Below are 12,265 nucleotides of genomic sequence, written 5' to 3'. Positions count from 1 at the left end.
AGGTGAGAGCAGGTTCAGGGCTCACCGGGGGGGAAGGACAGGGCAGTGGCCGGGGAATGGCCAGGAGGATGAGATTCTAGAACAATTGTCAGACACACCTGTCACAGATGCCCACCTGGGCCTGGGCAGGGTAAGGGTATAGTCTGGGTGACAGAGACCAATCCAGAACCAAGCAGATGCCGCTGATGGCAGAGGGAAGAGGCGCAGAGGCGAGAGTGGGGTGGTGTGTCCCCAAGGGCTGGGATGTTCTTCTCTGCTCCCTACCGACTTCAGACCAGAGTCCAAGCCTGAGCAGTGCTACCTCTACCCAGACCAGCCCTGAAGATAGGATGAGGGGAGCTCCCCGCCTCTGGGTCCTGCTCCTGCTGGTGCTGGGTGAGTGGGGCTGGGCGGGGGTGCTGGGCCTTGCAGCTGAGCACCCCGGCCCATTCTTTTCCTTTATCATTTTGAGTTGGTCCTGGGGCTTGAACTTAGGCTCTATCCCTGAGCTTTTTCAGTCAAGGTTAGCATTCTACCACTTAGGCCGTAGCTCCACTTGCAGCTTTTTAGTGGTTCATTGGAGATCCGAATCTCAGGGACTTTCCTTCCCGGGCTAGCTTTGAATCTTGCCCCTCAGATCTCAGCCCCCTGAGCAGCTAGGAATCACAAGGCGTGAGCCACCAGTGCCCAGCCCCAGCTGGTTTAATTCAAAGGGCCAAGTCCTCTCTGACATCCTGCATGAATCCTGTATAAAGCCTAAGTCCCACCCTACCCTGCAGCTTAAATCAGGTGACAGAGTGCCCAGAAGCCGCTGCCACATGCCCCATCTGCGCCACCTCTGCCCCGGCTTGTTACCTGACACCCGATCCCTAATCCAGTTCCTCCTCCTCTTCCTCCTGCAGAGACTGCTGGGGCGCAGGCATCCGCAGGTAAGCCCACCTCAGAGCCTGCGCCCCCTGAACCCCGAGCCTGCCTCCTCAACCCCCACTTCCCAGGCCCTGTCCCTGGTCCACGCCCACTGTCTCTCTGTTCTCTCGAAGCCTGCGGGCAGCCCCAAGTGTCCAGTCGCATCGTGGGGGGCCGTGATGCCCGCAATGGAGAGTGGCCATGGCAGGCCAGCATCCAGCACCGCGGGGTCCACGTGTGTGGGGGGTCACTCATTGCACCCCAATGGGTGCTGACAGCAGCGCACTGCTTCCCCAGGTCAGCCCCCCCACCCCCGAGCCCAAGGAAGAGCCGGGGGGAGGCCTGGCCCTTCTTCCCCCTCCACAGAGCGGCCCCAACTCCTTTCTCAGACGGGTGCTGCCATCCGAGTACCACGTGCGCCTCGGGGCCCTGCGGCTGCGCCTCGCGTCCCCCCACGCCGTCTCGGCACCTGTGCGCCGCGTGCTGCTGCCCCCAGACTACTCGGAGGATGAGGCCCGAGGAGACCTGGCGCTGCTGCAGCTCGGCCGCCCGGTGCCCCTGAGCGCCCACGTCCAGCCTGTGTGCCTGCCCCCGCCCGGCTCCCGGCCTCCTCATGGGGCAGCGTGCTGGGTCACAGGCTGGGGCAGCCTCCAGCCCGGAGGTGAGACACGGGGAGGGCAATGGGGAGGCCCAGCCTCCTCCATCTGACTGGGGACCCACCTTCGCAGCCTCCCAGAGTCACTTTTTTTTTGTGGTCGGTCGTGGGGCCTGAACTCGGCCTGGGCGCTGTCCCTCAGCTCTTCAGCTCAAGGCGAGCGCTCTACCACTTGAGCCACAGCGCCACTTCCGGTTTTCTGGTGGTTCATTGGAGATCAGAGTCTCACAGACTTTCCTTGCCCGGGCTGGCTTTGAACCGTGATCCTCAGATCTCAACCTCCTGAGTAGCTAGGATGACAGGCGTGAGCCACCGGTACCCGGCCCAGAGTCACTTCTGAGGCCCCCAATCTGCTCACAGTGGGCCCTCGGAGGCCTCTGCCTGGCAGAGGGGCTGCAGGCCTCATGCCCTCCTGACTTTCTCCCTCTCCCAGTTCCGCTCCCAGACTGGCGCCCTCTGCAGGGAGCGCGGGTGCCACTGCTGGACTCCAAGGCCTGTGACCGGCTCTACCACGTGGGCACTGACGTGCCCCGGGCTGAGCGCATAGTCCTGCCGGGCAACCTGTGTGCTGGCTACCTCCAGGGCCACAAGGATGCCTGCCAGGTGCGTGTCCCCCACGTACCCCGCCTCCTCTGACCTCCACATCCCCAGAACCCAGGACAGGAGATCAGATCTCCAGCGTGAATTCTGGGGGAGCTGCCTAGAAGATTATGGTGGGGGACGCTGGTCCTTCAGCTGGCCTTTCTCCTGCAGGGTGACTCCGGGGGACCCCTGGCCTGCGTGCAATCTGGACGCTGGGTCTTGGTGGGTGTGGTGAGCTGGGGCAAGAGTTGTGCCCTGCCCAACAGACCAGGCGTGTATACCAACGTGGCCAAGTACAGCCGGTGGCTTCAGGCTCACCTCAGCCTGTGATGCTGTCGGCTGGGTGGAGCTCTGCTGCCTGGAGCAGTCACTTTGGTCCTTGGGCCTCCTGGTCTGTCTAGTCACATGCACCTGCCCCAACCCTTCAGCCTAGAGGCTGACATGCTCAGGAGCCACCCAGCCACCCATCTGTCCATCCTCTGCCTCCGATCCTCTGAGGAGTCCACTGATCTCTGTCACCATCATTCATGCTCACACTTTCCCCCTTCCCTCCTGGTTCCTGGTTACCCTCCTCTGGCCTGGGATGGGGCCAGGGCACCCAGAGATGGGCAACCCAGCTGATGGTTCATCTGGGCTGCGTGCCCCTCACTTCCTGGAGGAAGTCAGAGTGGAAACAGGATGGGGACTCAACACCAGGGAGTCTCCGTTGTTGGCTGCAGGGGCTGGTGGCTGCCCCGGCTGGCTGCATCAAAGCCAACTCTGCTAACATGTTGGGGCTTGGAGATAAATTCTTCCCCAACACCAGAAAAGAACCCAGTTTCAGCCTGGAGAGACCTGCTGAGCCCCTTCCCCTGGCTTCTCATCCACTGAGTAGTGATTTAATAAATTTGTGTTGTTTTAAACTGCTACCTTTGTGGCAGGTTATTATGCAGCCATAAAAGCTAATCTAGGGCCTGGTGTGGTGACACACGCCTGTAAACTCAGCATCTGGGAGGCTGAGGTAAAATGAGAGAATTCTAGGCTAGCCTGGGGACAAAGTGAATCCCTGTCTCAAACAAACAAAAAAAAAATCTCCAGAGTTTGCACACGTGAGGCAGGGCGTCCTGGGGGAGGAGTCGTGCCCTTTGCCCTTTGGGGAGGCCCGGGCACACAGACCTCACATGTCAGCTCTCAGGAGGCCTAGCCACAGCTCTTGCTGTCCAGCTGTTCATGGACACCATCTACTCCTAGGGGGAATCTAGAACCTGGACCCAGGCCCTCCCTCCCATCCTGTACCTCCTAGGGACCTAGAGTCCGCTCCTGGGGCCCAGGACACTGCCTAATAGATAAGGATCAGTTTCTTTGTTTTACAGTGTAGGTACTGCGGCTCTAACTCAGCCCTTGGGCACTGTCTGTAGCTTTTTTGCTCAAGGCTAGTGATCTATCTCTACTCTAGCTTTTTGGTGGTTAACTGGAGATAAGAATCTTTGAGACTGAGCTGGGAAGGTGGCTCATTGGTAGAGTGTTTGCCTTGTATGCAGGAGGCCCTGGGTTCCATTCCTCAGTACCACCTAAGCAGAAAAATCCAGAAGTGGCTTAAGTGGTGGAGCACTAGCCTTGAGCTGAAGAGCTCAGTCCCTGAGTTCAGTCCCACGACCAACAACAACGAAGAAGAAGAAAGTAGAAGAAGAATCATCATCTTAGAGACTTTTCTACTTGGGCTGGCTTTGAACTGCTATCCTCAGATCTCAGCCTCCTGAGAAGCTAAGATATAGACGTGAGCCGCTGGGACCTAGTGATAAGAGTCACTAGAGCTACAGAAGGAGCAAGAAAGTGAACCAAACCTGGACAATTCAAAGCTTATGTTTTGGAGCTGATGGGTGAGCCAGGGAAAATAATGGAGGAACCTCAGAGGCAGTTGCCCGGGCCCCACTCAGGCCGCTTGGGAAGGTCACTGCTGACTCCAGCCACTTTGTGTCAGAGGCAGAGCTCAAGGCCGCTCCCTCTGCCTCCAGGCCGAGGGCAGTCCACTCTGCAGCACAGCTGGTCTATGCTGGGGGGGGGGGGGGGGGCAGGCTGGCCTCGGGAGACCGTGGGCTCGTTGATGGCAGTTCCTACTGGTTAATGCTGCTCAGGGCCACATGGATCCCACATGACCTTCCTTCTGGAAGCCCCCCCCCCCCCAAGGGATTGCACAGGAGATGAGATCAAGAGGAAAGCAGGCCAAAGGCCTGGGGCCTGCCATGACTCACATCCAGAAAGCCTATCATAAGAGGGCTGCTGAGACCTGAGCGCTGCAGGGGGGGATGGCCGCGAAGCCCTTGTTGCTCCTGGTTAGGCCCATTCTTAGTGGAAGCTACATGGTGGGGGTGGGTGGGGTGAGAAGAGACCCCCAAATCATAGCTGAGGCCAGTCACAGCTGTCTGTAGTAGACTAGGATTCATGCCCAGCTGTCTGCTTCTAGGACCAGCCACTACCTCCCACCCCAAGAGTGTGGTCTCCCACACTCCCGTGGTGCTGGCAAGCAGCAGCTTTTCCCAATCCCGGCAGCTGTGTGTCCCAGCTGCCAGCAAGGCCAGCCTGGGGGCAGGGGGAACGCGGCCTGCTGAAGCTGGACTCCCTCAGTCACATCTTGTCCACCACTGGCGTGGTAACAGCTTTAAACCCTTTCCTGTGGACCTGAAAGGCTGGGAGATGGGTGGGGGAGGGGGAGGACCACACCCAGGGAAGAGACTTAAGGGGTTCAAGAGGAACCTAAGGCTGTCACTCTACAAGTGACCAATAACTTGTTAAACCTTTGGAAGCAGGTACAGAGTGCCAATGTATGCCAAGACAACTAATCCCCCATCTTAGAGAGAGGGAAGAATTTCTGGATGAGGCGAACTGCCCAAAGCTGCTGCAGAGCAAGAACAGGAGCCCAGACGTGTTCAGTCACTAGCTCAAGGCAAAGAACACAAGGAGGAGATTAGAGTGGAGAGGGGTTTATTGCTTCCAGCAAGTAGGAGATGCTGGGGCTCTTTCTCTTAGCTGTGTGGCTCCAAACAAAGGAAACTGCATTGAGGAAACACATGCACACTGGAAAGACTTGTCATCACACGTACAGGCAGGCTTGATCCTGTGCATGCATTTTGAGATACTGCATCTCACATGGCATGCTTTAAAATCTCACATGGTAGCTGAGGGGAATGGCAGACTACTCGCCTAGCTAACTTACTGGCCATAAAGCCTTTCTGGATTGGCATCATCAACCACTAGACCCAAGCCTAAGGGAGGAGGAGATTCTTCCACTACAGTGACCAGAAGGTACAAAACTATACACCTGTCACCGGTTCAGGCATGAGCGAGTTCCCTCAGCTTCTCAGTTTGCACACAAAATCATGGAACATGTCATCTACTTGTGTGACTTTCCAGGTGTCTCACTAGTGTCTCACAAGGGGGAAGGTTTAGCAAGAACTTATTTCCATGTAATAAGAAAAAGGAGAGATTTTTAAGAAGAGAAACACTGTGTACTCCCTACAGGACATGCGTGGTTCCTATCTATGGCCTTTATACTGGGGGGAGGGGGGAGAGGGAGTGTCTTGGGACTTGCACCCTCACAGGGAACTTTTTTGCTCAAGGCCAGAGCTCTAACTCTAGTCACAGCTAGAGCTGGCTTTCTGTTGGTTAACTGGAGATAAGAGTCTCGTGGACTGCCTGGGCTGGCTTAGGATTGCAATCTCCAGATCTCAGCCTCCAGACAAGTTAGGTTTACAGGCCTGAGGCATCCTTACCTCGCTTGGCCTGTACACTTTTTGAGCTGGGAGAATAATTCACAGCCATGAAATCTACCAACCTCTAATCATAGCTTTGGTTCTGGGAAGTGAAAAAGGTGCTGTAATTTATTAACATGGCGAGGTGATCCGGGCCTACCCAACTCAGGAGCAATAGCTTTGAGTTTCAGGATTTCCATTTGCCAGACATATCCTGAGATTTTTCTCTACCCAAAATGCTTTGCAGCTTGACATCTCAAAGACTCAGATATGGATATCCCTCTCACTCCCCCTTTTAAAACAAATGCAGTACTGGGGTTCTAACTCTGGATCTTATACTTGCTAAGTAGGTCCTCTACCACTTGAGCCAAGCCCTCAGTTCTGCTTTATCACTTGTTTATCAGTCGTGGAGCTTCAACACTGGGCCTGGGCGCTGTCCCTGTGCTCTTCAGCTCGGGGTAAACGCTCTACCACTTGAGCTACAGTGCCATTTCCGGTTTTCTGGTGGTTCATTGGAGATAGGAGTCTCACAGGCTGGCTTTGAACTGTGATCCTCCGATCTCAGCCTCCTGAGTAGCTAGGATCGCAGGCGTGAGCCACGGGCACCCGGCTTCACTGGCTATTGCCTTTTTCTTTTTTGGTACTGGGGATCGAACCCAGGATCTGGCACTTGCTAGTCAAGCACTTGGCCACTGAGCCTCACCCCAGCCCCACACTGGTTATTTTGGAAACGGTCTCAGCGGACTTTCCTGCGGGGCTTGGCTTCGAACCACCATCCCCAGGGTCTCAGGCTCCGGGGCAGCCGCGATTACAGGCGTGGGGCCCGAGGCCTGCTGGCCTCCCCCTAGGGTGGACCCTGGGCAGGGGCGAGCGCCCCGAGTTCTCCGTTTTCACTTCCGGGGTCTGGAGCCGGAGCCGGGCCCGTCTCAGAGCTCCACACCTCTCCAAGATGGCCACCGGCGGAGGGCGATCCGCCCCCCAGACCACACCCGCGAGCCTCGCCGACGCCCCTCAGCTCGGCGCCGGCGTCCCGGTCCCCGGAGAGACGGGGCCCGGGCGCCAGGCGGAGGCCGCGCCGCACGGCCTCGGGGGCGCGAGCCGGGCGCGCGCCGCGCCAATCCCCACCCCGATCCCCGCCCCACGCCGCGCCGATCCCCGCCCCGGCCCGCCCCCGCCCGCGCCGATCCCCGCCCGCGCCGATCCCCGCCCGCCCGCGCCCGTCCGCGCCCCGCCCGCGCCCCGATCCCCGCCCGCCCGCGCCCGTCCGCGCCGATCCCCGCCCGCCCGCGCCGATCCGCGCCCGCCCGCGCCGATCCGCGCCCGCCCGCGCCCGTCCGCGCCCCGCCCGCGCCCCGATCCCCGCCCGCCCGCGCCCGTCCGCGCCGATCCCCGCCCGCCCGCCCGCGCCCGTCCGCGCCGATCCGCGCCCGCCCGCCCGCGCCCATCCGCGCCGATCCCCGCCCGCCGCGCCCGCCCGCGCCCCGATCCCCGCCCGCGCCCCGATCCGCGCCCCGCCCCGCCCCGGCCCGCGCCCGCCCCGCCCCGGCCCGCGCCCACCCGCGCCCGCCCGGATCCCCGCCCGCCCGCGCCCGCCCGCGCCCGCCCGCGCCCCTCCACCCTACTTCCTAGTCGCCTCGGCAACAAGATGGCTGCTAATCTGTGCGCGGCGCGAGCCACTTCCGGATTACCTAAAATGGTGGCGCCGCGGTGGGCGGGGCTGCGCGCAGGGCACGCTGGGCCGCGCGCGGGCTGCTGGTAAGGGGCGGGGCGAGGCCGCGCCGGCGCGTCGAGCCAGAAGCAGCCGCCGGGATGGTGAGCGGGCGCGGGGGGAGGGGCGGCCCGGCCGGGCCGGGGGGCGGCGGGGGCGCGGGGCCGCGCGGGGGGGCCGGCGGCCGGGCGCTGACGCCGCCCGCTGCCCCCCAGGATGTGTTCCTCATGATCCGGCGCCACAAGACCACCATCTTCACAGACGCCAAGGAGTCGAGCACCGTGTTCGAGCTGAAGCGCATCGTCGAGGGCATCCTCAAGCGGCCACCGGACGAGCAGCGGCTCTACAAGGTGTGGCACGCGGGGGCGTCGGTTGTGCGCGCGGGCGTGGAGCAGGGGGACCGGCGGGGGTCCCCGATCGCCGCGGCCGGCCGGCCCGCCGCGCCCCGCGGGCTCCCGGGGCCCGGCTCCGCCTTGGAGGAGACCCACACCCCGAGGCTGCGGCGCGGTGGTCTCATCCGGCCAGAGGTCATGGCAGAGTCCGCCTCATGTTCTTTACAATCCTCGGTCCCATCGGGATCCCGCTGCTCGGGCTGGGACGTGGTCAGTGCCCAGAGAGAGAGAGACAATGTGTCCAGATAGGTGAGGCCCGCAAGAGCTTCATCAAGCGCCCACTGGGGTGTTAGCTGCCTGTTTCCGTTCAAACCAACGGCGGTTTTTAGTAAGGGTGGCGGGGAGTCCGGGCCCTCGTTGGGGAATCAAGCGCTTCAGCCCTTGATTCTGGTTCCCAGAAGCATGAGATCCCCTGAGTGAGCTGATCGGATTCTGGCTGGCAACTTGGGGCGCTGACTTTTTGCTGGTGTGTGAAAGGCTTTCCCCGCCGAAATCTGCTGGAGTTCCTTTATAAAGATCCCAAGTGCCATACACTGTACTTGAGTGTTTTCTGTGCCTCCCTAGTGATTGAAACCTGGCAGTTGGAAACTCAGGAATTCCTATTTTAAGGTTCTGGAAACGTAACAGAAAAAAAATTCAACTTAGTCTGGCAGATGGCCCATCAAAGGCTGAAGCAGGAGGATCTCAAGCTCAAGGCCAGCCTGGGACTTGAGACATTGTTTACGGGGATTTATCTATCAAGTTTTAGCTCTCTTCAAACTATGCTAGTTGGACTGGGAATGTGGCTTTAGCAGTAGCGTGCTTGCCTAGCATTCATGAAGCCCTGGGTTTGATTCCTCAGTACCACACACACAGGAAAAGCCAGCAGTGGCGCTGTGGCTCAAGTGGTAGAGTGCTAGCCTTGGGCAAAAAAGCAACTCAGGACAGTGCCCAGGACCTAGGACTTGGGGGAGGGGGATGGGGGGAGGTGGACCTAGGCCAGTGGCTCCAAATTAGACTTGCTTGGAGAGTTGGGAAACATCAGATTTCCTTCTCTATGGTTGTGTTTGAAACCCTTGGGTATAGTGTTGGCATGCATATTTTATACTCTGGAGTCATAGCCACAGGTGGGGATATCTGTCTGTCCTCTGACTCCCCATTGTTGTTGGCTAGAGGTCTGGGATATATCCCTCAGGGACCCCTCCCGGACTCACGCTTTTCCTCCTCAGGACGACCAGCTTCTAGATGATGGGAAAACGCTGGGCGAGTGTGGCTTCACCAGCCAGACAGCACGGCCACAGGCCCCAGCCACAGTGGGCCTAGCCTTCCGGGCAGGTAAGAGGGCTGAGCTGGATGGCACGTGTAGTCTGATAACAGCCATAGATGTGAAGATACAGCCCCACTATCAGCTCAGATTTACTTTTCTAAGTGCTTGACCCTGTACTCTCCATGTTACTTCCTGAGTCCTTTCTGTTCCTCTCCATAGCTCTGGACAAGCAGTACTGCATTAGTTTTCATTTAGAAGATGAGGATGCTGAGGCAGTCCCATGGGGCTGGCTAGGCTTTGAAGTAGCTTCTGGAGCCAGACTGCAGGGGCTGTACAGTGCATTTCTGAGACCTGTACTGTGCCCATTTTTAGATAAGTTAAAGAACCTGAAGTGGTCTAGTTACTAGCTGGGACATTAACTCTGGAGTCAGATCAACAAAGCTTGTGATCTAATCCATCCTGCCTCAGCCCTGCCCAAATCTTAGAAATTTGAAAGGTAAAGAGTGGTTTATTTGGGCTGGGAATGTGGCTTAGTGGTAGAGTGCTAGCCTTGAGCATAGAGAGGCTCGGGGACAGAGCACAAGCCCTGAGTTCAAGGCCCAGCATCTGCAAAAAGTTGTTTATTTTCTTCCCAATTTTAAGGGGAAGCTTTTAGAATTTGTACTTTGCTTCTGGGAATAGAAACATAGACCTGTATTTTCACTGCTTTGGACCTCCCGTAGCTAAGTATATAAAGAATTTCTGCTGGGCACCCGTGGCTTATGCCTATAATCAGATCTGAGGATCGTGTTTCAAAGCCAGCCCGGGGCAGGAAAGTCCGTGAAACTCTTATCTCCAATAAACCACTCAGAAAACCAGAAGTGGCGCTGTAGCTCAAGTGGTAGTGCTTGCCTGGAGCTGAAGAGCTGAGGGACAGCACTCAGGCCCAGAATTCAAGCCCCACGACCAACAGACCCCCCCAAAAAATTTCTGGGCTGGGAGTGTGGCTTGGCAGTTGAGTGCTAGGCTAGCATGCGTGAAGCCTTGGGTTCCATTCCTCAGTACCATATACACAGAAAAGGCTAGGCACAGTGCTGTGGCTCAAGTGGTAGACTGCTAACCTTGAGCAAAAGAAGCTCGGGGATAGTGCTCAGACCCTGAGTTCAAGCCCCAGGACTGGCCAAAAAAAAAAAAATTGTTTACTGACATAGATGAAGAAAATGCCCTAGAGCTCTGCACCTATGGTTCATGCCAGTAATCCACTCAGGAAGCTGAGATTTGAGAAAGGGGGTTCAAAGCCAGCCCAGGCAGGGAAGCTCTTGAATCTCGTTAACCACTAAAAAGGCTGAAAGTAGAGCTTAGGTTCAAAGTGATACACAACTAGCCCTGAGCACAAAAACTCAGGGACAGCACTTAGGTCCTGAGTTCAAGCCCCAGGACAGACATGCATGCCCGCACCCACACACCTCCAAGTGTCATTTGAGCCTGGTGAAGAGTCTGTAAGGTAGGAGAAAAAAGTATGATGTTCATTTCCTCTGCACTGGAACAAGGGTGGGAATTGGAGCCACTGTTTGAAGTATGAAAAGCGGACAAGTTGCTTGTGCTAAGTGCTCCTGAGGTAATGTCCAGGTAAGTTGATACAGTACAGATACAGAAACTGTACTTACTGGCAGGCTGGGAGTGATCTCTGAGGAGGGGCCTGAGTTCAACAGCCCAGATTAGCCAACTTGAGTGCAGAGACTCAGCCAGGAAACGGGGTGGTGTAGGAACCTTAGGAGCCAGTACCTTAAGCATCAGGCATGATCAAAAAGGTCAAAAAGGGCAGGGAGTTAAGATTCCATTCAAAAATCTGATGGGAAGGAAACCTGGGTAAAGTGATGGTGGTGTGGAGACAAAGCAGATAGAATGAAGTATTATGGCCACAGGCTGGCTTATTGATCAGCTGGTGTTGGTAGCTTCCTCCTACAATACACTAGCTATTCTGAAAGCTGAGATCCAAGGATCAGCCTGAGATCCAAAGCCAGCTCAGGCAGGAAAGTCAGACTCACCAACTGACTACTAAGAAAAAGCTAAAGTCTGGCTGTGGCTTAAGTAGCAGAATGCTACCCTCAAGCAAAAGCAGCTTAGGGACAGTGCCTGAGATGAGTTCAAGCCCCAGGAAAGGAAAGGCAAATAAGTGAATGTGGATAAAGGCCCCCAAAACAGCCAGTTGCATGGGGCCAAGGTGGGGTTATGAAGAGGTGGTTGGGTTGTGCTGGGGGGAAGCAGGGGGGTGGGGAGAGACTATGACATTTCAGCACCAAGACGGCAGCCTGCCAGAGGTTGGGAGTTGGGGCTTAAGACAAAATTTGTCTTCTGAGCAAGTGGACAGGAGGTAGGGAACTGACTCCAGTTGTCCTTCCCAACAGATGAAGCCTTTGAGGCCCTGCGCATCGAGCCCTTCTCCAGCCCACCAGAGCTTCCAGATGTGATGAAGCCTCAGGATTCCGGAGGCAGCGCCAATGAACAAGCTGTGCAGTGAGGGCCCCAGGCATGCCCCAGAGGCTCATTCCCCCTACCCCCAATAAAAGAGATTTGGGTGTCTGCCTGACTGCTGCCTCTTTCTCTCTACTCGGCTCCTTAAGTCTAGACATCAGCTTCTAAGGGACCTTGTTTGCAGCCAGGCTGCCTGCCCCTCGGGGCACCATAGTCCACCCTGAGGACCCAAAGCCCTGGGCCAGCAGTTATGTGCAGTTGCCATTCTCCAAATAGTCCAGGTGAGAAGCCAGCAGTTATAGCCATAATCGTTTGGTAGCTCCTCTTATCACACACCAAAGTAAGGTCTACCAGGTGCGGGTACCAGGCTCACACCTGTAGTCTGTCATCATACCTACTCTGGAGGCTGAGATCCTGGTTTGGAGTCAGCCAAGGCAGGAACATCCGTCAAGCTCTTCCTGCCATGGAATGCCACTCCACAGTAAACCTCTCCAAAACTCCAAGTGGAACTGTAGTTCAAGCTGCAGCACTAGCCTTGAGCAAAAAGGTCAAGGACAGGGCCTAGGCCCTGAGTTCAAGCCCTAGGATTGTTAATTTAAAAAAAAAGTCTATAGA

General features: G+C 57.3%; 2 protein-coding genes across 2 annotated transcripts; both read left to right on the top strand.

Annotated features, from left to right (window-relative positions):
* Positions 1-329: 329 nt before the first annotated feature.
* On the top strand, positions 330-2,452 carry Prss33 (serine protease 33). The gene is made up of 5 exons (XM_042698455.1): positions 330-382; positions 1,015-1,182; positions 1,275-1,546; positions 1,974-2,143; positions 2,294-2,452. The coding sequence occupies exons 1-5, from the start codon at positions 330-332 to the stop codon at positions 2,450-2,452; spliced, it is 822 nt and encodes a 273-aa protein (XP_042554389.1).
* A 5,135-nt stretch (positions 2,453-7,587) lies between these two features.
* Elob (elongin B) lies at positions 7,588-11,765 on the top strand. Its single transcript, XM_042698288.1, has 4 exons — positions 7,588-7,662; positions 7,774-7,908; positions 9,159-9,264; positions 11,584-11,765. Exons 1-4 carry the CDS (start codon positions 7,660-7,662, stop codon positions 11,694-11,696), a joined length of 357 nt encoding a protein of 118 aa, XP_042554222.1. The 5' UTR covers positions 7,588-7,659; the 3' UTR covers positions 11,697-11,765.
* The last annotated feature ends 500 nt before the right edge of the window (positions 11,766-12,265 follow it).

The sequence above is a fragment of the Dipodomys spectabilis genome, unplaced genomic scaffold (genome assembly GCF_019054845.1).
Source record: "Dipodomys spectabilis isolate Male_0828 unplaced genomic scaffold, ASM1905484v1 ptg000231l, whole genome shotgun sequence".
NCBI lineage: Eukaryota > Metazoa > Chordata > Mammalia > Rodentia > Heteromyidae > Dipodomys > Dipodomys spectabilis.
This window is presented reverse-complemented; position numbering and strand designations above follow the sequence as displayed.